The sequence below is a fragment of the Pongo abelii genome, chromosome 8 (genome assembly GCF_028885655.2).
Source record: "Pongo abelii isolate AG06213 chromosome 8, NHGRI_mPonAbe1-v2.0_pri, whole genome shotgun sequence".
Classification (NCBI taxonomy): Eukaryota; Metazoa; Chordata; class Mammalia; order Primates; family Hominidae; genus Pongo; species Pongo abelii.
The window spans coordinates 12,121,603-12,147,384 of record NC_071993.2 but is presented as its reverse complement, the minus strand read 5'-3'; the positions used below and the strand labels follow the sequence as shown (position 1 = coordinate 12,147,384).

Here is a 25,782-nt window from a genome sequence, read left to right as displayed (position 1 = left end):
TAACTGGATTTCATGAATCTATGCACTGATGGATTTGTAATGGGAACTAATATTCGGAAAATTGAAAATATTGTTACTTGAATTGTTATAGTATTTATTTATTTATTTATTTATGAGACAAGAGTCTGGCTCTGTCACCCAGGCTGGAGTGCAATGGCACCATCTCAGCTCACTGCAACCTCCGCCTCCCAGGTTCAAGCGATTCTTCTGCCTTGGCTTCCTGAGTAACTGGGATTACAGGCGCCCGCCACTGCACCTGGCTAATTTTTGTATTTTTAGTAGAGACGAGGTTTTGCCATGTTGACCAGGCTGGTCTCAAACTCCTGACCTCAGGTGATCTGCCTGCCTCCTCCTCCCAGAGTGCTGGGATTATAGGCGTGAGTCACCATGCCCGGCTGAATTGTTATAGTACTTAAACAAAAGCTTATGTGAGTAGAAATAGGGTAAAATGGGAAAGTTTTGACATTGTTTCAAATAATCTGGGAAGAATAAGTATAGGCATTATTTTTCTGCCTTTTTCTCTGTAACTTTTGGAAGATGGAAGATGGCATTACAGAAAGCCTCGTTTTCTTCACTGTTCATAAGACAACGCAAATAACAAGAAATAAAAAACTTCTAAGTATTACTTGTAAAAATAACTATTTATAATTTATAATTGACTTTTTGAAACACAATGTATTTGCATTATGGTTTATAAATTTCAAATATTATAGTACCACATGGATATTTTGTATGTAAAAAATTGGATCCAGCTATATAAGTCTCAGTGATTTATAGGAATATAATAAGACTTTTACTCTGTACATTTTGGTGTTTTCAGTAGTTTTGCATTTGTAGTTAGGGGCTTATTGGTGTATTCTTGCAAAGTAGAAGAGTGGTTATGTCCTTAGTTCCTTGATAAGGGCTGGCCTGAGTAAGTAGACTTCTCAGTATTTGTTACCTGGATAAATAACCAGTACTTGCACAGTAGATTGAGAATTGGCTGTGGGGAAGATTGTGGGCTTTTTCAAAAGATAATCTTGATTCAAATCATTATGGAAGTTTAAGGATAACTGATTCTGTTGCTTTTGAACCTATTCAAAATCTGTTGGTTTTGAAAACTGAGTTGTGTAGTTGTGTTAAATATTTTTGGTTAGCTCTGTATGTCTGAGGGGAGTATGACAGTAATAAAAAACCAAATAATTTTTGATTATTTTGTGATATATTGTTAAATATGATATTTCTGATTCAAATCATGGAGGTTTAAGAATAATTGATTCTTTGTATAACCTGTTGCTTTTGAAAATTGGCTTGTGTAGTTGTGCTAGTTTTGGTTAACTGTATCTGAGAAGAGTGTGACTGTAATAAAATACTGAATAATTTAAAATTATTTAGATATATATTGTTAAATATTGTATTTCAGCAAGCATGCTTCATAGTCTTTGAGGAACCAGTGTTAAAATTTAAATGTTCAGGTGAATTTGATTATACATTTCAGATACATTTTGAAAATATTAGATTCAAATGTTAAATAAAAATGAAGATTATACTAAATTTATATGAGAAAATCAAATTATGGAATGTTTCCCATATATAACGATTTGTGATCACATCTATTTTGATAAGACTGTCAGATGATTTCATTTGTTTATAGGCGCATTCTACATTCTAAAGGGGAGCTCAGTGAAGATAGACATAAACAGTATGAGGAATTTGCTATGTCTTACCAGAAGCTGCTGGCAAATTCTCAATCCTTAGCAGACCTTTTGGATGAAAATATGCCAGATCTTCCTCAAGACAAACCAACACCAGAAGGTAAGATATCCTTAAAGACAAACATTGTGTTTTCTATAAGCACTGTCACTTACCTTTAGGCTTGTCAGATGTGCAGTATTGAGAATTTAAGTTTTTAAAATGGCTTCAACATTTTCAAAATGGGCCAAGCATGGTGGCTCATGCCTGTAACCTCAACACTTTGGGAATCCAAGGTAAGAGGATCGCTTGAGACCAGGAGTTTGACAGCAGCCTGGGCAACATAGTGAGACCCCATTTCTATTTAAAAAAATTTTTTTTAAATAAAGAAATGGTATTAAAACCTGTTGATAACCTTGAAAAGCTATTTGAAATGATCCCTGAATGGAAGAGTCTCTGGACATAGAAAATAATAATTAACTCATATGGTAATATGATGAGTTCATTCAGGTTCTTGTGTAATAGATAGATATCTTTGAATTGCCTGGCAATTCTGTTTACTTAGAAATCTTAAGGGTGGCCAGGTGCAGTGGCTCATGCCTGTAATCCCAGCACTTTGGAAGGCCAAGGCGGGAGGATCACAAGGTCAGGAGTTCAAGACCAGCCTGACCAACATTGAAACGCCATCTCTACTAAAAATAGAAAAATTAGCTGGGTGTGGTGGCACGTGCCTGTAGTCCCAGCTACTTAGGAGGCTGAGGCGGGAGAATTGCGTGAACCTGGCAGGCAAAAGTTGCAGTGAGCCGAGATGTGCCACTGCACTCCAGCCTGGATGACAGAGCGAGACCCTGTCTCAAAAAAAAAAAAATTTAAGGGTGAAGTATTTGTAAAATATCCTTTTATAATTAAAGAAAAATTTATATTTAATATCCTCAGTAAGAAATACCTATTATATACTGTGAATGCATTTATTATATTTATATGTAATAATGTACATAATTCTTACACTTTTTTTTTTTGAGACAGAGCCTTGCTCTGTCGCTCAGGCTGGAGTGCAGTGGCACAATCTCGGCTCACTGCAGCCTCTGCCTCTTGGGCTTAAATGATTCTCCTGCGTCATTCTCCGAAGTAGCTGGGACTGCAGGTATGCACTACCATGTCTGGCTAATGAGAGACAAAGTTTTACCATGTTTCTCAGGCTGGTCTCAAACTCCTTAGCTCAAGCAGTCCTCCTGCCTTGGCCTCCCAAAGTGCTGAGATTATAGGTGTGAGCCACTGCACCCAGCCTCCTATTCAGTATCTCAAAACTCATTCTCAAACTTTCTAAATATGTTTTTTTTTTTTTTTGATGGAGTCTTGCTCTGTTGCCCAGGCTGGAGTGCAGTGGCGCGGTCTCCGCTCACTGTAAGCTCCGCCTCCCAGGTTCAGGCCATTCTTCTGCCTCAGCCTCCCGAATAGCTGGGACTACAGGTGCCCGCCACCACGCCCGCCTAAGTTTTTGTGTTTTTAGTAGAGACGGGGTTTCACCGTGTTAGCCAGGATGATCTCGATCTCCTGACCTCATGATCTGCCCGCCTTGGCCTCCCAAAGTGCTGGGATTACAGGCGTGAGCCACTGCGCCTGGCCAAACTTTTTAAATGTTTTAAAAAAGTTTCATCATAGAATTTGTGTTTTGGTTGACCCTGGCTTGTTTCTCAGAACTTTCTCAGTATATTTGTTAAGATATTTTAGAACCAAAATCTCTTTATAATATTTAGCATATGGCTGGGCGCGGTGGCTCACGCGTCTAATCCCAGCACTTTGGGAGGCCAAGTCGGGCAGATCACGAGGTCAGGAGTTCGAGACCAGCCTGGCCAACATGGTGAAACCGTGTCTCTACTAAAGATACAAAAGTTAGTTGGGCATGGTGATGTGCGCCTGTAATCCCAGCTACTCAGGAGGCTGAGGCAGGAGAATCGCTTGAACCCAGGAGGCGGAGGTTGCAGAGAGCCAAGATTGCGCCATTGCACTCCAGCCTGGGCGAGACTCTGTCTCAAAAAAAAAAAAAAAAATTAGCATACTTGGGTATTGATTTAGTTGGTTTCTTTACCCTTTTTCTCTAATTGTCATACTGAAATTTAAGCTAATTTTTCTTTTCATTTTAAATGACTTTAAATGAATTATTATTATTATTATTATTATTATTTTTGAGACAGAGTTTCGCTCTTGTTGCCCAGGCTGGAGTGCAAAGGCGCGATCTCAGCTCACTGCAACCTCTGCCTCTCAGGTTCAAGCAGTTCTCCTGCCTCAGCCTCCCGAGTAGCTGGGATTACAGGCATGTGCCACTACACCCGGCTAATTTTGTATTTTTAGTAGAGACAGGGTTCTCCACGTTGGTCAGGCTGGTCTCGAACTCCCAACCTCAGGTGATCTGCCCGTCTCAGCCTCCCAAAGTGCTGGGATTACAGGCGTGAGCCACTGCACCCTGTCATGACTTTAAATGTATTTTTAGACATTTTCCAGAATTAATAGACCTTGAAAAAATTCTGTCATTGTTTTTATTTTTATTTTTATTTTTGGAGACAGGCTGGAATGCGATGGTGCAGTCTCGGCTCACTGCAACCTCTGCGTCCCAGGTTTAAGCAGTTCTTGTGCCTCAGCCTCCCAAGCAATAACTGGGACTACAGATATGCGCCACCAAGCCCGGCTAATTTTTGCATTTTTAGTAGAGATGGGGTTTCACCATGTTGGTCAGGCTGGTCTTGAACTTTTGAGCTCAAGTGATCTGCCTGCTTCAGCCTCCCAAAGTGCTGGGATTACAGGCATGAGCCACTGTGCCCAGCCCTGTCATTGTTTTTAAAAGATCTTCTTGGCCAGGCGTGGTGGCTTATGCCTGTAATACCAGGGCTTTGGGAGGCCAAGGCAGAGGATTGCTTGAGGCGAGTTTGAGACTAGCCTGGGTAACATAGCGAGACCCTGTCTCTACAAAAAATTTTAAAAAATAAAACAAATTTAGCCAGTCATGTGGCACAAACCGGTAGTCCTAGCTACTTGGGAGGCTGAGGTGGGAAGATTGCATGAGCCCAGATGTTCAAGGTTACAGTTAGATAATAATCACACCAGGCACTCCAGCCTGGGTGACAGAGTGAGACTCTATCTCTTAAAAAAAATTTTTTTTTCAGACATAGAAGTTAAGGGCGAGAGTTTTTTTTTTTTCTTTCAGTACTTTAAAGATGTTACTTCTCTGTCTTCTAGCTTGCATTGTTCCATCAAGAATGCTCCTACCTTTCTTACCTTTGTTCTTATTTATATAATCTATATTTTTTTCTCTCATTGTTTTAAAATTTTTTCATTATCGCTGATTTCAAGCAACTTAGTTATGGTGTAGCTTGGTATGGTTTTCTTCGTTTCTTGTACTTCAGGTTCCTTGAACTTCTTGGATCTATGGGTGCATAGTTACCATCAAATTAGGAAAATCTTGACCTTTATTTTTCAATTGTGTTTTCTTTTCCTCCTTCGTCACCTCTCCTATAGGGACTCAATTACAAATATTTTAGGTTGTTCAGTTGTCCCACAGTTCATTGATGTCCTGTCCTTTTTGTTCTTCATTATTTTTTCCTGCCTTTCCTTTTGGATAGTTTGTGTTGTTACGTCTTCAAGTTCACTAATCTTTTCTTCTACGGGGTCTAATAACTTAATTCCATTTAGAGAAGTCGTTTTTTATCTCTATATCTTGTCATACTTTCTTTGTATCTCACATGTTCAATCTTCTAGCTTGTTGAACATATGAAATACAGTTGCAATAAGTGTTTTAAAGTCCTTGTCTACAAATCTTGTCATCTGTGTGATTTCCGAGTTGGTTTCAGTTGATTACAGTTGCTTGACCTCCTTTGCATGTCTGGTCATTTTTCTACTTCTTTGGCTGCCTGCTCATGTTTTATTGGATGTGTCCTGGATATTTTTGTATTCTTACAAATATCATTAAGTGTCATCCTGGGGTGCAGTTAAGTTACTTGGAAACAGTTTCATCTTTGAAAGGATGCTTTGTTAGGAGGTACCAGAGCAGCCTTTAATCTAAGGCTAATTTTTCCTAATATTAAGGCAGTATCTTTCTGGACTCTTTCTGATAAAGTAGAGTCATAGAAGATTCTTCCAGTCAGCCTCGTGGGTATACAGACTGTTCCTGGTCCCATGAGCCTCTCTGTGAGTCTTAATTCTTTTCAGTAGTTATTTTCCCAGTCTCACCTAGTTTCCTCAGACATAGAGGCTGATCAGTACTCAGGTGAACACTTTGTTTCCGTATACATAGGAACTGATCAGTACTCAGCTGAATGTTCAAGGAGACTCTGCAAATCTTTTGAAGTCTGTCTTTGTGCTGGTTTCTCCTCTCTGGTACTGTGTCCTGGGAACTCTACCTGCCTTGGGTAGAGTATTACCAGACCCTCAGCTCTCATCCTCAACTCAGGAAGACTGCCTGGCTTCTCTCTTACTTGGCCACAGCCTGGAAAAATCTCTTTATGAAGTAAGCTGGGGCAATTGTAGAGCTGAGTTTTTTGTCTGCTCTCTATCGGATTATTTTCCTATACTGCCTGATGTCCAGTGTTTGAAAATCATTGTTTTAATATTGTTTGCTTGAATCTTTAGTTATTTTGGGTCACTGATATAGTACTTCATCTTGTCCAGAAGAGGCTTACATTGTCCAGTGATCAGAATATCCTTTATTCTATAGCCACTTTTTCCAGTTAATCACATGTCTTAGATTTTTTTTCATTTTAATACATTAGTGCCATCTAATTATTTTTAATTGCTACATAGTAATATCGTGTTGTATGGTTGTTCTGTAATTTACTTGTCCTCTGTTGATTAACACTTAATATTTCTGGCTTTTAGCTGTTATTGTCGGTGCTGTAACAAAATCTCTGAACCTGCTTCTTTCTGTATGTGTGCTAGTATTTACAGGGTACATTCCTACAAGTAGAATTCTTGGGTTAAAAGGATATATGCATTTTAAGTTTCAATATATGATGCCATATTTTCTATTAAAGAAATTTATAGCAACCCAAATGCCCGTCAATAATAGACTAGATAGAGAAAATGTGGTACATATACACCACGGAATACTATGCAGCCATAAAAAAGAGTGAGTTCATGTCCTTTGCAGGGACATGGATGAAGCTGGAAGCCATCATTCTCAGCAAACTAACATAGGAAAAAAACCACATACCACATGTTCTCACTCGTGAGTGGGAGTTGAACAGTGAGAACACATGGACACAGGGAGGGGAACAATACACACTGGGGCCTGTTGGGAGGTTGAGGATAAGGGGAGGGAGAGCATTAGGACAAATACCTAATGCATGCGGGACTTAAAACCTAGGTGACGGGTTGGTAAGTGCAGCAAACCACCATGGAACATGTATACCTATGTAACAAACCTGCACCTTCTGCACATGTATCTTGGAACTTAAACTTAAAAAAATTTACATGCCACTAAGTATATGAGAATGACTGTTTCTTTTTTTTTTTTTTTCTTTTTTTTTTTTTCGAGATGGTGTCTTGCTCTGTCACCCAGGCTGGAGTACAGTGGTGCGATCTAAACTCACTGCAAGCTCTGCCTCCTGGGTTCAAGCGATTCTCCTGCCTCAGCCTCCTGAGCAGCTGGGACTACAGGCATGTGTCACCATGCCTGGCTAATTTTTTGTATTTTTAGTAGAGATAGGGTTTCACTATGTTAGCCGGGATGGTCTCAATCTCCTGACCTCGTGATCTGCCCACTTCGGCCTCCCAAAGTGCTAGGATTACAGGTGTGAGCCACTGTGCCTGGCCCGAGAATGACTGTTTCTTTACACTCTTACCACATTGCAGTTCTTAATTTTTAAATTTGAAGTCAGGTTTTAGCATCTTTAAGTTTATTGGCTGTTTTATAAATGTATTATTTTCCCTGTGAAATTCCTATTTGAATCTTTTATACCCCCACCCCCTGTCCTTTTTCCCCTGTATCTTTTTAAAAAATTGATTTATAAAAGCACTTTGAGAGGCTGAGGTGAGTGGATCACTTGAGGTCAGGAGTTCTAGACCAGCCTGGCCAACATGGTGAAACCCCATCTCTACTAAAAATACAAAAATTAGCCGGGTATTGTGGAGCACGCCTGTAATGCCAGCTACTTGGGAGGCTGAAGTGAGGGAATTGCTTGAACCCAGGAGGCGGAGGTTGCAGTGAGCTGAGATTGCACTCCAGCCTGGGTGACAGAGCGAGACTCCATATCAGAGAGAAAAAAAAAGCACTTTGTATATTAAGGAAATTATTATTATTATTATTATTATTACTTTGAGACAGAGCCTTGCTGTGTTGCCCAGGCTGGAGTGCAGTGGCGCGTTCACAGCTCACTGCAAGTTCTGCTTCCCGGGTTCACGCCATTCTCCTGCCTCAGTCTCCTGAGTAGCTGGGACTACAGGCGCCCACCACCACGGCCGGCTAATTTTTTGTATTTTTAGTAGAGACGGGGTTTCGCCGTGTTAGCCAGGATGGTCTCCATCTCCTGACCTCGTTATCCACCCGCCTCAGCCTCCCAAAGTGCTGGGATTACAGGCGTGAGCCACTGTGCCCGGCTGACGGAAATTATATTTTTTATATGCATTGCAACTATCACTCCTCTGTTTTTCTCTTGTCCTGTGCCTGTGATATTCCTATTTTTTATTACTTTTGATTTGGTAGTATTTTTACCTCTCAAAAGTTGAATTTCTTTTTTATGATTTACATTATTTTTTAGATACACAAAATATTTATGCATATTATAGATTAAAAAGTGAAAGTCTACTGTCAGATGCGTTACATTCTCCAAGTTAACCACTCTTAACAGCTTGATAGTAATGTGTCCAGACTTTACTTTTTTCCACAAAGTATATATAATCAGATATCTCTAGCTTCATTAACTTAGGTGAGATATTTTGCATGATTTCCTTTATTGTTTCAATTATTATTTTGAGAGCTTTCTGAGTCAGTTCTTGTAGATACATCTCATTCCTTTTAACACCTGATTAATATTACATAGTTGTCTTAGTCTTTTCAGGCTGTTGTAACAAAATACCCTAGACCGGGCAACTTATGAACAACAGAAACTTATTCCTCCTGTCTGGAGTCTGGGAAGTCTAAGATCAAGGTGCCAGCCAAGTTGGTGTCTGGCAAGGACTCTGCTTCATAGATGGGTGGGTGAGTGGGGCTGAAAGTTCTAATCTTGTAATCACTTGGTCTTTCTGGTGACTGGCTCCATCCTGAGACTATCCAGAGACTCCACCCTAAGTCACCCCATTAGCATCAGCTGAGGTAGGATCAAAAAGCTTGTTATGAATAACAAAATACATTCCTTTCACTCAGGAAATTCCAAGGGTTTTAGGAGGTCTGCCAGGAACCAAGGACAAACACCAAATATATTTATTATACTATGCTCTATATATTGTGGATGTATTCTTTGAATATTGTCAATTTTGTCTTCTAGTTTGTTTTTTGCTTTTGTTTATACTTTTCATTAAATGGAAGTTGTAAATATGTCAGTGTTTTTCTTTTTGGTGTATGGGTTTAGTGTCCTAATAAGTCTGTGTTTAAATATATTTTCTGTAAGGAAAGTAAGGAGTTTGAAGGAGCCAGTGTTTTGTTTTTGGTGTTATTATTTTCATAAATCACATTTAATGAATAATCTAACTTAGGGTTAATTTTAATTTACATAATCACTCTATTTATAATTTTCATTTGGAGAGAAGTATGTGAGAGTAGATAAGTTCATGAATGGGCTCATAGTCATAAAGTAGGAAGTTAATTACTTTCAGTGTTCTGAGTTTATGATCTATGGCTGTATGTACTGCATGTGTGTAAATAGGTACATACTTTCCATTCTCTAATAAGAGATCTGTACACTTCATCTTTCTTCCCTTCTTTTCCAGTTATCAATTGACTGACATTTATGGCATAAAAGAAAATAAAGGCTGAGTGTGGTCACGCATGCCTGTAATCCCAGCACTTTGAGAGGCTGAGGCGGGTGGATCCCTTGAACTTAGGAGTTTGAGAACCAGCCTAGGCAGCATAAGGAAACCCCATCTCTACTAAAAATAGAAAAATTAGCTGGGCTTGATGATGCATGCCTGTAGTCCCAGCTACTCAGGAGGCTGAGGCAGGAGGATTGCATGAGCCCAGGATTTCGAGGCTACAGTAAGCTATGATCATGTCACTGCACTCCAGTCTCGTCAACAGAGTGAGACCCTGTCTCAATTCAAAAAAATAAATAAAAAATAAAAGCTGGGCATGGTGGTTCACACCTGTAATCCCAGCACTTTGAGAGGCTGAGGCAGGTGGATCACCTGAGGTCAGGAGTTTGAGACCAACCTGGCCAACATGGCGAAACCCCATCTCTGCTAAAAATAACAAAAAATTAGCCAAGTGTGGTGGCGGGTGCCTGTAATCCCAGCTACTTGGGAGGCTGAGGCAGGAGAATTACTTGAACCTGGGAGGTGGAGGTTGCAGTGAGCTGATGTCGCACCATTGTACTCCAGCGTGGGTGACAGAGTAAGACTGTTTAAAAAAAATAAAATTTCAGGACCCTCTAAATTTATTATAGCAAGGGGGAAATTAAGCCTTGGAGACTGAAGTACATATCCTGTATATATCTTTCCCAAAAAAGATGACTTCTACTAATCAGATTGTTGTAACTGTGCATTACACCTTATGTGGAAAGCTGTTGAAATTACCTAAACTTTCTCTAGATAAACAATCTCAAACTTCTACACTTTGGAACACTGACTTCTGTTCTTTGGAATCTCTGCTTCCTGGGAGGCTGTCCTCAAACTTTGCAATTGAATAAACTCTTTAAAACTAGATTCTGACCTTTTTGATTATTTTAGGTTGACAGTGGCAATCTACCATGTGCCAAGGATTATGCCAAAAGGAGGGATGCTTCTTAATTAAAGGTTTATGGTCTGTTTTTGGAGATATAAATGGTATATAAGTATGATGTAAATAGTATAGAGGATTATGAGTTGCCAAAAAAAAAAAAAAAATACTCATGGGGGAGGTGGGACTTTAAACGGATGTCTTAGGAGTGGCCAGGCTTATATATTTTATTTTTTTATTTTAAGTTTCATGAAAGTAGACCTGATTTATCAAATGGCTACTTAATCTCATATTAATTGCTTAAAACAAATGTAAGAGAAAAAATTCTTTATGTTGTTCTCTAGTCTGTTTTATTTTAGGGGTTTATTTAAAACACAGTTTGTGATTTGGTGTTGAAAACGGTCACATGTGCTTGTTAATTGAAGAAGTTCCTGTCAGTTGAAACACTCAAGATTCAATAGATGTAAAACTGAAAAAATAACTTATGTTGTGTTTATCATGCTATAACCTCAAGTTATGTTAATTACTTGTGATTTATTTTATTGTAGAACATGGGCCTGGAATTGATATATTCACACCTGGTAAACCTGGAGAATATGATTTGGAAGGTGGTATATGGGAAGATGAAGATGCTCGGAATTTTTATGAGAACCTCATTGATTTGAAGGCTTTTGTCCCAGCCATCTTGTTTAAAGACAATGAAAAAAGTTGTCAGAATAAAGAGTCCAACAAAGATGATACCAAAGGTAAATTCTAGAGAAAAAATATTTACATTAAGTGCTACAAGAATTAGCTTCAAAATAGTATTTGTGGAAAAAAAAGTTGTAGTTACTAGTTTTGTAATATGAACATTGAGTCATTAGAGTAAATGAGTGACAGAATTATATGGAATGATGGAGCATTAAAGGATGATAATTGACATACTTTTAACAGTGCTAATACATTTAAGTTAATGTGAATTAATTTGAAAGTGTTTGTTTATAATGTCTTGTATTGAATTCAAGTGAGGTCTTGGTAAGACACACATTTCCCCCAGGTATCATATTGTTAGGGCAGGTGTTAGCTCTATGATGCTCGTTACCTGTACTGCCCTTTCTAGGCTAGATAGAACCAACTCTGTGAAGAAGAGTGACTTTAGAGAAGTCAGAGCTTTTAGGTCGTTAACAGAGTGGGAGTTTCTGAATGCCAGTTACATCGTGTTTCTCAGGTTTGTCTTATATTTGCCGCTGCTATTCTAATCTAACTCCCATCCTCTCTCACCTGGGTTACTGTAATACCTCCTACCTGGTTGCCCTGTATTTGCTCTGTTTCCTTCTATGCATTCTTTTTTTTTGTTGAGGCGGAGTTTTTGCTCTTCCAGGCTGGAGTGCAGTTGTGTGATCTTGGCTCACTGCAACCTACGCCTCCCAGGTGCAAGTGATTCTCCTGCTTTAGCCTCCCAGGTAACTGGGATTACAGAAGTGTGCTGCCACACCTGGCTAATTTTGTATTTTTAGTAGAGATGGGGTTTCACCATGTTGTTCAGGCTGGTCTTGAACTCCTGACTTCAAGTGATCCACCTGCCTCAGCTTCCCAAAGTGCTGGGATTACAGGTGTGAGCCACTGCGCTCAGCCTATGCATTCCTAAACATTAATTTTACTCTCCTGCCTACCTAATGTCCTTGAATAACTTTACATGTACTTGGAATATAATTTAAAATTGTTAACATTGTCTCTAGGACCCTGCATAGTTTCTCTCAGGTTTGCCATTACAACTCTATTACCCTTAGTTTGCCATCCTTCTCAGTCTCTGAAATGGGCCCATCTTCTTGCCTTCTTGCCTTCCTGCATTGTTCTGTTTTCTGGTTGGAACCCTCTCCCACCATACCCTGTTTGACTACCTTATGCATATTAGTTTAATTTCCTCAGATAAATTGTATGTTTTTTGAGAGCAAGGGTCACATTTTAAACTTTTTTCAGAATGTTTGACAGCTTAGCATCATTCTGAACACGTAGCTGATTAGTAGATGTTTTAGTAGCCAGACATCAGGGGACATTGGGGAGTGAATGCGTGCTCCATGTGGGCAGGAGTTTTTCTCTGCTGTACTCACAGGTATATTCCTGGTGCTTAGAACAATACCTAGCACATAGTAGGAATTCAATAAAAGTAGAATGAAAAGATGAATGAATGAGAAAGTAGTAGTCTGTTTTCATCTAGAGGTAGCAAAACTGATTCATACTAGTTAGAGTTTTCATCCTCCCAAATAAGATATGACATCAAGTATCAGTAAGACATTTCTGTGTTCAATGCAGAAATTAGGAGATTAGAGACTATAAGAGATGAAGCTGAGAAATACCATACTTTCAATTTAAGTATACATTCTTGAACTCAGGTTTTATTGGCTTTTGTTTTTTATTTACGAAAATTTTATTTTATTTGCAAAAACACAAAAGAAGGCTGGTATAGTGAACTTGCATTTACCTATCACTCAACTTCAATTATTAATATTTTGTCAGTCTTATTCAGTTAAGGTTTGGTTTCTCTTTCTTTTTTATTCTTCCTATTTTGCCTTTTACCAATTAATGGCCATTTTCCTTTGTTGTGTCTCATTTTTTGGTTTTCTCTAACCCTTCACATTGAAATGATAAGGATATTTTCCTAATTGGTCTTTCTACATCTACCCTTTTCTGACTTTCTAATTGATTTTATATATTGCTGCTAAGTTAATTTTCACATCAGATCCCTTTTAAATGTTATCCCTTGCATAAAGGAGAAAGTCTCAACTCCTCATCTGGGAGTTTGACACCCTTCTTAATGTGAGTCCACTTTAATCAGCCTTTTTTCCCCCTCATCTTTAGCATAGATAGATCCTCACGCCATGTAAGTCCTTGTCCACGTATATCTCTCTCCATCCAGTCATCCATCCATCTTTTCAGTTAACAAATGGTATACATAATCAGAGAAGATATAGCCTTCGTTCTCAATGAGCATAATGTATATATTTTTTGAGACTGAGTTTCGCTCTTTTTGCTCAGGCTTGAGTGCAGTGGTGCTCTCTCGGCTCACTGCAATCTCCACCTCCTGGGTTCAAGCGATTCTCCTGCCTCAGCCTCCTGAGTAGCTGGAAGTACAGATATACGCCACCATGCCCAGTTAATTTTTGTATTTTTAGTAGAGATGGGTTTTCACCATGTTGGTCAGGCTGGTCTCAAACTCCTGACCTCAGGTGATCCTCCCTCCTCGGCCTCCCAAAGTGCTGGGATTACAGGGGTCAGCCACCATGCCCAGCCGAGTATAATGTGTTTTATAAAATCTAAATATATTAACTTCAGTTGCCGGGTATACATGCAGGTTCTGAAAGAAGTGATGCAGATTTTGTGAGTCTTAATCTACTTTTGTGCAGCAGGATTTTAATATGACTTTGAATTTAGGTATACTTGTTTGTTTTTCAACAGAGGCAAAAGAATCTAAGGATAATAAGGAGGTATCAAGTCCCGATGATTTGGAACTTGAGTTGGAGAATCTAGAAATTAATGATGACACCTTAGAATTAGAGGGTGGAGATGAAGCTGAAGATCTTACAAAGAAACTTCTTGATGAACAAGGTAAAGAACTGTTTTACCAGCTTTCATTTTTAATTGGTTTTTACACACAGAGCTCTTGCCTAAGAATATAGATCTTTTCTCCTTAGTTCTGTATTTTTTAATCCCTTGTTTTTCTGTTGTTTTCAGTCCATCACTGTTTTTGGAATTTGATTTATAACAGGACACTACATACCCAGTATTATGTGTCTACAAACTTTAATGATCATCTACATTTTAAATACCTTAGTTCTAAATAATCTTTTTTTTTTTGAGACTAAGTCTCACTGTTGTCCTCCAAGCTGGAGTGTGATGGTACGATCTTGGCTCACTGCAACTTCTGCCTCCTGGGTTCAAGCGATTCTCCTGCCTCAGCCTGCCGAGTAGCTGGGATTACAGCTGCCCACCACGAGGCCCAGCTAATTTTTGTATTTTTAGTAGAGATGGGGTTTCACCACATTGGCCAGGCTTGTCTCGAACTCCTGACCTCAGGTGATCCGCCAGCCTTGGCTCCCAAACTGCTGGGATTACAGGCATGAGCCACCACACGCGGCCCTAAATATCTTAAAATATACTTTTCTCGCTACCTCTTCTATGATGGAATAAAGATACTTACACTTTTCTGAGAACTTGATAGCATTCTCCTGATTGATTTAATACTATGACATAATCTTTACAAACAACATAAATGTATTTGAAAGTTATTCTGAAATGATTACTAGGTGGGAATACGACTAGCTTATCAGTTCATCTATTTATTTTATCTGTCTTTATAATTGAGTTGTGTTTTGTATTCAGTAATACAAATATTACATTTGTTCCCTAAATGCTTCCTATCGAGTTTTGAGTTGATTAGCTAGGATTCCTTCATTTATTTATTTTTTTGAGACAGGGTTTCACTCTTGCCCAGGCTGGAGTGCCATGGCATGATCATAATTGACTGCAGCCTCAAAATCCCGAGCTCAAGTCATCCTCCTGCATCAACCTCCAAGTAGCTGGGACTGTAGACGTGCACCACCACACCCAGCTTATTTTATTTTATTTCATTTTATTTTATATTTTTTAGAGACAAGGTCTTGCTATGTTGCCCAGGCTGGTCTTGGACTCCTGGCCTCAAGTGATCCTCCTGCCTCAGCCTCCCAAAGCCCTGGCATTATAGGCATGAGCCATCACACCTGGCCAAGATTCTTTATTAGAAGGATACCTTCTGTCAATATTGCTTTTCTCTCTGTTGGCTTTACCCTATCTTACTGCAGATTCTTTCTCTATGTAAACCAGCCACCCTCCTTAGAATCACATGGAATAGGGAGGCTTAGTTCTTCAAAGGCAAGAATTGGGAGTGCTGTTAATTGAAGAACATAGGGGAAGGGATGCCGGGCAGACACAAATAACATTTACCATAACACTGCATGCTTTTTCTGACCAAGTTTTTGTGCCTAATGCAAAAAGTTTGACTTTTTATCGTTGATACCTGAAAGACTGTAGTGAATTGATGTTATGATTCTAGAGTTACCTAAACTTTCTAGGATAATATTCTAAAAAATGACTAATGTTTTCCTGGGCACAAAAATTGGTCTAGATTATCTATTTTCCAAATAATTCATCATTGGATGTTTTTCTTCTGTGTTCTCTGTGTATTTTTTTTAACCTATTTAAAAACTAATTTTACATTAGAACAAGAAGATGAGGAAGCCAGCACTGGATCTCATCTCAAGCTCATAGTAGATGCTTTCCTACAGCAGTTGCCCAACTGTGTCAACCGAGATCTGATAGACAAGGTATTGGTATCTCTGTGTAACTTTATTCAAGCACATGGACCTTGTAAGAGTCCTCTCATAAGGAATGTCTATGGTTTTTAGACTATTTGAGCTATAAAGTCCACCATTTCTTCAAATAAAGTCTTAGATGGGAATTCAGCATAAGCAGACAAAATTGGATGTAATTCATAGATGCTCTGTTTGGGTATAGAATTGGCTGTAGCATCCTGTCCTGTTCATATATGGATCCCATAGTTTGGAAAATATTGTTTTAGATCAAAGGTGCTAAAAGTATGGTTTCTGGATTTTTAATGGCTTTGAGGCACTTCCTGGGGTTCTGTGAGGTCAAAAATTCTTTTGATGATAATACTAAGTTTTTTTTTTCGTGTGTGTGGTTTTTTTTTTTGAGATGGAGTCTCACTCTTTCGCCTAGGCTGGAGTGCAGTGGTGTGATCCTGGCTCACTGCAACCTCCACCTCCCAGGTTCAAGCAATTCTACTGCCTCAGCCTCTCGAGTAGCTGGGATTACAGGCATGCATCACCACGCCTGGCTAATTTTTTTGTATTTTTAGTAGAGACGGGGTTTCATCATATTGACTGGGCTGGTCTTGAACTCTTGACCTTGTGATCCGCCTGCCTTGGCCTCCCAAAGTGCTCAGATTACACGCATGAGCCACCGTACCTGGCCGATTTTTTTTTCTTTTTTATTGTTTTGACATTTGCAAAAGTGATGGTGGGTAGAGCTACTAGCATTTTATCATGATTCAAGGTAGTGGTACCAAATTATACTAGTACCATTATATTTTCACCATGCATTTGCAATTAAAAAAACAGTGCCACTTTCACTTAAGTCTCCTTGTTGAGTCCATGCAAATGAGTTTTTTTTTTTTTTTTGAGTGGAGTCTTGCTCTGTTGCCCAGTCTGGAGTGCAGTGGCACGATCTTGGCTCACTGCAACCTCTTGTCTCCCAGGTTCAAGCAGTTCTCCTGCCTCAGCCTCCTGAGTAGCTGGGACTATAGGCGTGCACCACCACGCCCAGCTAATTTTTTTATTTTTATTTTTTGAGACGGAGTCTTGCTCTGTCGCCCAGGCTGGAGTGCAGTGGCATGATCTCGGCTCACTGCAAGCTCTGCCTCCTGGGTTCACGCCATTCTCCTGCCTCAGCCTCCCGAGTAGCTGGGACTACAGGCGCCCGCCACCATGCCCGGCTAATTTTTTATATTTTTAGTAGAGACGGGGTTTCACTATGTTGGCCAGGCTGGTCTTGAACTCCTGACCTCAGGTGATCCGCCCGCCTCGGCCTCCCAGAGTGCTAGAATTACAGGCGTGAGCCACCGTGCCCAGCCAAGGAGCGAATTTTATTATGTTTCAACCTTAACTACACGTGCCTGTAGTCTCAGCTGCTTGGCCGGGAGCTGAGGCAGGAGGATCCCTGGAGCCTGGGAGAGCAAGGCTGCAGTGAGCCATGATTGCGCCACTGCACCCCAGCCTGGGTGACAAAGTGAGACCTTGTCTCAAAATAAGAGTCTGTCGAGGTGGTAATGGTCATCTAGATAAATTCCCTGTTTTATGAAATTTTAGACAGAGGATTGAAGGCAGTTGAGTTTCTTTTGGAAGAATTCTCCTCTGTCAGTTAAGGCATCTTGGAGAGAGATTGAGCGCCATTTCCTGCACTTGTGAAGAGAAACAAGGGATGGTCAGAGAGACCTTGACTGAGGCTGCTTATCAGGCTTTCCAGTTTTCTTAGTTCAAATGAAGTACTCAGCATCCAAAGAGCCATATTTTGGGGTATTGTTTTCTAAACCCTAACATTACCATATCTGACTGTCGACACTCAGCTTTTTTAGTGAATGTGGGAGCATACTTCTTCTTCCATCTTCTTGGGTATAATTTGTGCCTGTGTCTTCCACCTTTACTGCTTTTTGGTTATCCTTATTAGCATTAGTAATTTTCTTGGCTCTTGGTAACTATTCTTGCTACTTTTGAGTTCTATCAGAAAACTTTCCTGATACTAACAATACTAGTTTCTTAAAACCATTTTGAAATGTTTAAGAACAAATAAAAATATTGTAGTAGGCAGGATTTCTGCTCTCCGTAACTAAATAGAGGTTTTTAAAGAAAAAGTTTACTTTTTCCCAATAGGCAGCAATGGATTTTTGCATGAACATGAACACAAAAGCAAACAGGAAGAAGTTGGTACGGGCACTCTTCATAGTTCCTAGACAAAGGTAAGTGTAATAAAAGAGAAATTTATTAGTGTTTTTACTCTGTAGTGCTGGTTGTAAGATCAAAATTCTTACTTACCTCTTTAAAAATATTGCTTTTGATTTTATTCACTCTGTAGGTCATTAGCATTATTAGCATATTTTTTAGAACTTGTTTCCCATTAATGTTTGTTCATTGCTTGTTAGCTCTAATGGGAATATTTCTTCTGCTATCTAATTATTTTAAAAGAAAATGTTTAAGAGTAGCTTAAGAAGAATAAGAAGAATTGCTAGAAACAATTGTTTTGCATTTTTGCCTCTGAGGAAAAAGTAATAAATGGAACATAATTTTTTTGGAGAGTTTTTATTTTGTGCAAAGATCAGGCTAATGTAATATATCTAGTTCTCAGATTTATGTTTAAATGAAAAATTTCAAGTTATTTAGGTAATTATGATAGTTTAGAGGTATGATAGCCTGCCTAGAGACTCATCGGATAGAATTGGAAATCACATTAATGATTATGTTGCTAGTGATTCAAGACACACATTCAGTTGCATAACACTTTTAGAGAATTCTGACGCATTATATTACATTAAATTAAAATTTCTACTTCACCTGAACATTTCAGGACCACTCATAGACTGTTGACCTTAGAATCCTGGAGGAGATCTATTTCTGTTTATTTAACAATAAATAATTAAATAATTTTGTTAACTATTAAGGTGATTACATATGACATAGCTAAGACAGATACTCTCCCCAAAAGATAAGGATTCTGAGGGATTTCATTGAAGGTTTCTTGAGCAGAATTTTAATGTGGTTCATTCATTGATGGAAGTCCATGATCTCTTGATAATGGTAAGATTTCTCAGTGAAACCAAATCACTACTTGCCTTTCTTCTTTCATATTAGTTTTTTAATCTCCTGTTAGCATTATTCATTTTAGTGGGGCAAGGGAGAGGGAGTGTGTTCATGTAGTGAGTAGGTAATTAAGAATTGTGTAATTGAAGAAGTCATATGGGTGAATATTTTTATAACGTAAAATTACATACTTCAGGCCAGGCGCGGTGGCTCAGGCTTGTAATCCCAGCACTTTGGGAGGCTGAGGCGGGTGGATCACCTGAGGTCAGGAGTTCGAGACCAGCCTGACCAACATGGTGAAACCCCATCTCTACTAAAATACAAAATTAGCTGGGTGTGGTGGCGCATGCCCCTACTCAGCTTCTCATGAGGCCATGGCAGGAGAACCGGTTGAACCCAGGAGGCAGAGGTTGCAGTGAGCCGAGATCATGCTATTGCACTCCAGCCTGGGCAACAGAGCAAGAGTCCATCTCAGAAAAAAAGGTCGAATGAAGTGACAGTTTATCGTAAGTATTTAAAAAGATGCGAGAATTCTAGAGCCACGAGAAATAGATCTCATAGTCTTATATACTTGCAGTATATAAATACAATTAAGTGTATTATAATCAGCCTGATAATCAGGAAAGATTGTTATATTATTCTAAAATTTACTCATTCATTAAATAATTCATTACGGGTCTGCTGTGTACTGTGATCCATGCTGGAGATACAGTACAGGGGTGAACAAGACCATATTAGTTCTTGTATTCATACAGCTTACAGTTTGGAGAGGAAGACAGAGGAGTAATTCTAAGTGCCATTGTCAAGAAGAAGTGCAGCATGCTTTGAAGCATAGAGCCAAGTGGAACTGACTGATTGAGTCTGAGGAGTCAGAGAAGACTGCCTGGAACAAGGGTCATTTAATCTGAGGCCTGAGAAGAATGGACTAGATAAGGGATGGGTGGGGATTGGGAATGTAGGGAGAGCATTGCTGACAGAGGCAACAGTATGTGCAGGGAGTCAGAGACAGGAAAGGTCATGGCATCAAACTCTTGGTAAAACCTCTTTTTTTTTTGATACAGAGTCTCACTTGTCGCCTAGGCTGGAGTGCAGTGGTGTAATCTCAGCTCACTGCAACCTCCGACTCCAGGGTTCAAGCAATTCTCCTCCCTCAGCCTCCCGGGTAGCTGGCACTATGGGCTCCCGCCACCATGCCTGGCTAATTTTTATATTTTTAGTAGAGACGGGGTTTCACTCTGTTGGCCAGGCTGCTGGCCAAGAGGAGTTCCAGTTCCTGTTGAACTCCTGACTTCGTGATCTGCCCGCCTCAGCCGCCCAAAGTGCTGGGATTAGATGTGTGAACCACCGCGCCAGCCAAACCTCTTTCTTAAATTCTTTGACATTGTCCTCTAGACTGTAAACTGCAGGAAGGAGGCCATGTTTACTGCTTTATACCCGGCACATAGCACAATGCCTGTCATGTAAAAGGTGATAAAATTAGGTAACATGATATGTAATGCCCTTTCTTAGCTAGCTGGTTTTCAATTTCTTCAGTCTTAATTCTAGCCATTCTTCCTCCTGCAGAATCTTGATCTGTAATGGTTTCTCGAATACTGTTTTCTCTCTCTACTCCCATGCCTTTGCCGCTGCTTTCTGCTTTTATCTGGGATGTCCAAATATTTTATCTGGATGTCCAAATCTTTGACTCACCTTTAGGTCTTTAACAAGAGCTATCCTCTATGAACAGCCTTCCTTTTTTCCCTTGTGTAGATAGAGATGTTCTTTATAGTACCTCATGTCTTCTTACGAAGAATTAGGCACATCATATTCCGATTGTTGGTTTGCTTCCTGTCTCTCTGCCAGACTTGAAACTATCACTCTTTTTTTTTTTTTTTTTTTTTTTGAGATGGAGTCTCACTCTGTCACTCTGTCGCCCGGGCTGGAGTGCAGTGGCGCGATCTCGGCTCGCTGCAAGCTCCGCCTCCCGGGTTCACGCCATTCTCCTACCTCAGCCTCCCGAGTAGCTGGGAGTACAGGCGCCCACCACCACGCCCAGCTAATTTTTTGTATTTTTAGTAGAGACGAGGTTTCTCCATGTTAGCCAGGATGGTTTCGATCTCCTGACCTCGTGATCCACTCGCCTCGGCGTCCCAAAGTGCTGGGATTATAGGCGGAAATGGTCACTCTTTAGGAAAGAGGACTCGATCTTTTCATTTTGTGCATTTCCAACACCAAGTATAGTGTTTGGCATATAGTTCAAGCTTAAAATATTTGATGAATTAATCTTGGTCATATGCAGTTTTAAATAATAAATGATAAGGCTCTATAGCTCAAAATCCCGAAGTAGAAAACATTATATGATGAAAATTATCCTTCTTATCCTTGCTTTCCCATCTACCCAATTTCCACTCCTTTCAGTAGGAAATCAGTATCTTGATGCTTATGTATTCTCCCAAAGATTCTTTTGCGTGTACAAGAAAATACAATTATAGATTCTTATTTCCTGTTTTTAACACAGTGGGCAGCTGATACATATCTTTTCATCTCAGGACATAAAGATTTCCCTTGTTCGTTATTTTAAAGCTGCAGTGTTTCTTTTGATGAATGTACTATATTTAACCGTTTCAGACTTTCCAGTCTTGCCGTTACAAACAGTGCCATATTTGAATTTGTACTTCCTCTTTTCTCCTCGTGATTATGATAGCTAGTGGTTTACCTAGTTTTTTCCTACCAAAAAAACTCAGCTTTTAGATTTATTATTTATTCTCTTTATTGATTTTCTTACTGTTATTTTTGGCTTTGTTCTTTATTAATTTCTTCTTTTGGGTTTCTTCCATTTATTTTGTTTCTTTTCTGGCACTTTGTATATGAGTTGTCCATTGAGCATAGTTTAAGCCATGTCTCTTGGTTCTTTTTTTTAGAGACAGGGTCCTGCTCTGTTGCCTAGGCTGGAGTGCAGTGGTGAGATCACGGCTCACTACAGCCTCAACCTCCCAGGCTCAAGCAATCCTTTCATGTTAGCCTCCAAAGTAGCTGGGACCATAGGCATGAACCACTATGTCTGGCTAATTTTTACATTAAATTAATTTTTTTTTTCTTTTTTTTGGTAGAGTCAAGGTCTTGTTATATTGACCAGGCTAGTCTTGAACTCCTGGGCTCAAGCAGCTCTTCCTGCTTTGGCCTCCCAAAGTGCAGGGATTACAGGCATGAACCACTGTGCCCAGCCATCTGTTAGTTCTGACATGGTAATTTTAGTTTTATTTCCTTTGTGACCCAAGGAGTTTCAAAATTTCCAGGTACAGGGGCTTTTTTCTTGTTTTGTGGCTTTGTCAATAATTCATGTTTTTATTGCATTTTGATTAGAGAATACTATTTTTATTTTTTTTTGGAATTTTTGAAGTTTACTTTGTCTCTAATTATATAGTCAGTAAATGTATCCGATCAGGTTTACATGATTAAATAATGATTCAGATCTATTTTCTTACATTTTTGGCCACTTGCCCAGAGGTCATGGCCTGAGAGGTGGATTAAAGACTGTGACTCCCGATGTGTTGCGTTTCTCCTAATAGCTACTATGATTCCAGCTTTCTGTATATTACTGTTGTGCTATTTGTTGTATAGATAAAACTTAATTGTGAATTACATACATCTTTTATCATTATAAAGTGTTCTTCTTGGTCTTATTTAATGCCTTTTGGCCTGAATTCCAACTCATCTGATATTAATGATTATGATTGCTGCCCTTTTTTTTTTTTTTTTTTTTTTTTTTTTTTTTTTGAGGTGGATTCTCACTCTGTCACCCAAGCTGCAGTGCAGTGGTGTGATCTCTGCTCACTGCAACCTCCACTTCCTGGGTCCAAGCGATTCTCCCGCCGAAGCCTCCCATGTAACTGGGGTTTCATGTGTGCACCACCACGCCCGGGTAATTTTTTGTAGTTTTAGTAGAAACGGGGTTTCACCATAATAACCAGGCTGGTCTTGAACTCCTGACCGCAAGTGATTCACTCACCTTGGCCTCCCAAAGTGCTGGGATTACAAGTGTGAGCCACCTGCGCTTGACCACTGCTTTCTTTTTATTTGCGTTTGGTTTGGTATACCTGTGCCCTTTATTTTATATTCCGTCTTTCAGAATCATTTTATTTTAGTTGAGTCTCTTTTATGTACAATTGAATTGAATTTTACTCTCAGACATATTCTGAAAGTATGTTTCTTTTAATGAAAGTAATTTAGGCTATTTATGATTGGCTTGAGTTCTGTAATATTTTCCGTTTTGGTTTAATTCCTAAAAGTCTTTCATTATGTGGTCTTTTATATTTTTTAATTTAGTGTGCTTGCATGAGTGTGTGTTTCTTGGTTTTAGGAAGCTTTGCATTATTATTTTAGTACTTTATGATTGTAAGTTTGCTTAGCGATTATTTATTTAGACAGTCTCTGTTGTTTTCTACCATGAGCAATGGTAAGATTAGTTTGTGGTATCTTCTTTTCTTACTCTCTTTAGTCACTCATCTGATATTAGTTAAGAATGTTTTCTTCCTTAATATTTTCCTTTTTACGTTTAAATGTACTTATTCTTGTATTTGAGTGATATTTAACTTTCAGCATTACAAGTAGGCAAGCGGCACACCTGACTTCCTGTCTGCTTTTCCATCTCCCTTCACTTATTTTTATGTTGATGACATATCCTGATAGGGAATAAAACATTTATATTAAAATTTCTTGCTCTAATGCCCTTATTTGCTGAAGTTCATTTTCATTTTTTTTTTTGAGACTGAGTTTTGCTCTATTGCCCATGTTGGAGTGCAGTGGCACAATCTTGGCTCACTGCAACCCCTGCCTCTAGTTCAAGCGATTCTTCTGCCTCAGCCTCCTGAGTAGCTGGGATTACAGGCGCCCGCCACCACACCCAGCTAATTTTTGTATTTTTAGTAGAGACAAGGTTTCATCATGTTGGCCAGGCTGGTCTCGAACCCTGGACCTCAGGTGATCCGCCCACCTCAGCCTCCCAAAGTGCTGGGATTACAGGTGTGAGCCACCGCGCCTGGCCTGAAGTTCATTTTCTAATAGTTTTCTCAAAAAGTGTTCTTGGGGAAAAAATATGCCTTGAATTTCTCTATGTTCAGAATTGGGGCTATGTTACTTGAATGGCTGCTTGACTGGTTATAGTGGAGAATCCACAGCTCATACCTTTTAACCCTAAATATCGTGTAGGTGTCACTCAATGGTCATTTGGCATTTGCCATTACTGTGTTGAAATCTAGGCAAGCTGGCCTTTTTTTTTTTCGTCTCTTAAAATTGACTTGGTCATTTAAATGGCTGCCCAAGTAATTTTTTCTCAATTAATCAAGTAAATCCAATAACTTTCCTAGGATAGAGAGTTCTTGGTGTTGATCATTCTGTCATTCTGGATCCTTCTTCATGCCCTTTCCATTTTCATATTGAAAAATTCAGGGAATTTTATTTATTTATTTATTTCCTCAAATATATTTAAATACTAGTTCTATTCTTGTTTTGGCTTTCTTTTTTAGGTACCCCAATGATGCATATGTTGACTGTGCTTTGGTTGTTTTCTGGCTATTTTATTCTTACCAATCACTTTTTTCAGTGTTGTCTTTTTCTTACTCAGCATTCTGCAAAGTCTTTTCCCTCTACTACTCGTTTTCTCATTTCTTCTTTCAGTTCATTCAGTTCTTTAAAAAATGCGTGGAAAACTGGCCAGAATTTTCATATGTTTCATGGCAGTATGTTTCTGGAGAATTTTGTTTGGTAGGTTTTGAGGACTTTGTTCTTTTCTTTCTTATTTTTTTAATTAAAAAAAATTGACAGTACCTTTGCATTGATGCTGTACTTACCCTCTTTTTATTACGTATCATGAGTTAGATAGTTAGATTTGCTCAGCTTTGTTATTAACAGGTTTCCTTTTTTTTTTTTTTTTTTTTTTTGAGATGGAGTCTTGCTCTGTCTGTCGCCCAAGCTGGAGTGCAGTGGCCCGATCTTGGCTCACTGCAAGCTCCACCTCCTGGGTTCATGCCATTCTCCTGCCTCAGCCTCCCAAGTAGCTGACACTACAGGTGCCTGCCACCACGCCCAGCTAATATTTTGTATTTTTAGTAGAGACAGGGTTTCACCATGTTAGCCAGGATGGTCTCGATCTCCTGACCTAGTGATCTGCCCACTTCAGCCTCCCGAAGTGCTGGGATTACAGGTGTGAGCCACTGGGCCCAGCCAACAGGTTTCCTTTTTTTTTTTTTTGAGACAGAGTCTCGCTCTGTCATCCAGGCTGGAGTGCAGTGGCATGATCTCGGCTCACTGCAAGCTCCACCTCCGAGGTTCACACTATTCTCCTGCCTCAGCCTCCCGAGTAGCTGGGACTACAGGCACCCGCCCCCACACCCGGCTAATTTTTTGTATTTTTAGTAGAGACGGGGTTTCACCATGTTAGCCAGGATGGTCTCGATCTCCTGACCTCGTGTTCCACCCGCCTCGGCCTCCTAACCTTTTTTAAGGTCGTGTTTTTGCTATTGTTTCTGATGTTGGTTGCTTTGGGGGCCATTTCCCTGTTCTGCATGGGCATTGCATCTCCTCATGGAGCTTTTGCTCAGTCTTTGCCCTGCCTTTCCAGATGCTAAGCGTTTGTTGTATGTCAGGAATATGGGTTTATCATTGAAAGGTAGAACTTGAGGATAAGTGGTCAAACTATAGAGAAACAATATGTGTTTATCATTGAAAGAAGCATGTTGATTGCATATTTGATGATCTGCCCTTTTTTTTTGGCAGTTTGGGCCAGCTTTCCCTTTTCTTTTTATTTGTGTATCCTGCTGTAATTTACCTTGAAGCAAATCTGGACAGATTGGGTGGCTTCAGTCAGACTTTTTTTTCGAAGTTCATGTT

The 25,782-nt window shown here is 39.4% G+C and overlaps 1 protein-coding gene across 1 annotated transcript in view; it reads left to right on the top strand.

The window, feature by feature from the left end:
* Nucleotides 1-25,782, top strand: part of UPF2 (UPF2 regulator of nonsense mediated mRNA decay) — a 123,096-nt gene that overhangs the window by 27,061 nt on the left and 70,253 nt on the right. Inside the window, exons 4-8 of the mRNA XM_024253821.3 lie at nt 1,634-1,794; nt 11,080-11,277; nt 13,967-14,116; nt 15,767-15,870; nt 17,992-18,077. Coding sequence (XP_024109589.1) covers nt 1,634-1,794; nt 11,080-11,277; nt 13,967-14,116; nt 15,767-15,870; nt 17,992-18,077 — 699 coding nt within the window. The remainder of the gene's footprint in view (nt 1-1,633; nt 1,795-11,079; nt 11,278-13,966; nt 14,117-15,766; nt 15,871-17,991; nt 18,078-25,782) is intronic.